The sequence below is a fragment of the Thunnus albacares genome, chromosome 15, assembly GCF_914725855.1.
Source record: "Thunnus albacares chromosome 15, fThuAlb1.1, whole genome shotgun sequence".
In the NCBI taxonomy this organism is placed as follows: Eukaryota; Metazoa; Chordata; class Actinopteri; order Scombriformes; family Scombridae; genus Thunnus; species Thunnus albacares.
In genome coordinates this window covers 10,033,449-10,034,406 of record NC_058120.1, presented here as the reverse complement: position 1 = coordinate 10,034,406, position 958 = coordinate 10,033,449, and the positions used below count along the sequence as shown (strand labels likewise).

General features: G+C 42.1%; 1 protein-coding gene across 1 annotated transcript in view; it reads left to right on the top strand.

Moving 5' to 3' along the window:
- Positions 1-755, top strand: part of nkx2.2a (NK2 homeobox 2a) — a 4,727-nt gene extending 3,972 nt beyond the window's left edge. The window contains exon 3 of the mRNA XM_044373962.1: positions 1-755. This exon is cut by the window's left edge and continues 226 nt beyond it. Coding sequence (XP_044229897.1) covers positions 1-331 — 331 coding nt within the window. The 3' untranslated portion in view covers positions 332-755.
- Positions 756-958: the final 203 nt, after the last annotated feature.

The following is a 958-nucleotide window of genomic DNA, read 5'->3' as shown; positions in this document are numbered from 1 at the left end:
TCTGATCCGCCTCACCCCGACCCAAGTGAAGATCTGGTTCCAGAACCACCGGTATAAGATGAAGAGAGCCCGGGCCGAGAAAGGTATGGAAGTGACCCATCTCCCTTCTCCCAGGCGGGTGGCCGTGCCCGTCTTAGTCAGGGATGGAAAGCCTTGTCACACTCTTAAAGCTCAGGACTTGGCGGCCACTTTTCAGGCCGGGATCCCCTTCTCGGCTTATAGTGCCCAGTCACTCCAACACATGCAGTATAACGCGCAGTACAGCGCCGCGGCCACGCCACAGTTCCCCACAGCACATCACTTGGTGCAAACGCAACAGTGGACTTGGTGAGAGAAATTATAGAGACTTGTCTTGGAGGCACGATAGGGAGTTTCACCACAAAGCAAAGAAAAAAATAAAACACAAAAAACAAAAAGACTTTTCATTTTTGCAGCTTGACTCATATATATACTACCATTTTTATTCGGGGCTCATGTGTGCGCCGTGTTTACATGTTTTCGTTAAGAGAACTGGGTCCAAACCTCTCCCTTATAGATTTTATTAAGAATGTCAATGCTCTTCTTGTGAACATTTTTGTAAAGTATGTTGTGTGTTGGTTGTAGAGATGTTTTCCTCTCTCTCTTTTTTTTTTGTCCCTTCGTGTTATTATCAGCACGTACGAACCACTTTATAATTATAGAAATTTTAATTTCTTGCTTCTTTTATGGACCGAAAAAAATATTTATGGCCATGAATAAACACTGGCAACTTTTCAGCTTTTTTCCTTTTGTTTTTATTTCCTGTAAATATTTTGTGGCACATGTTTGCAGCCTAGAGAACTTTCGGGAGAGTTAAGCTGAAGATCGGCCTATATGGGCCCTATATTTCCAAATTTAAGACAAAAATGAGGGAGTGATTTTTGGCAAAAAAAAAAAAAAAAAGAAAAAAGAATATGACTGCCGTGTCAGATCACATATG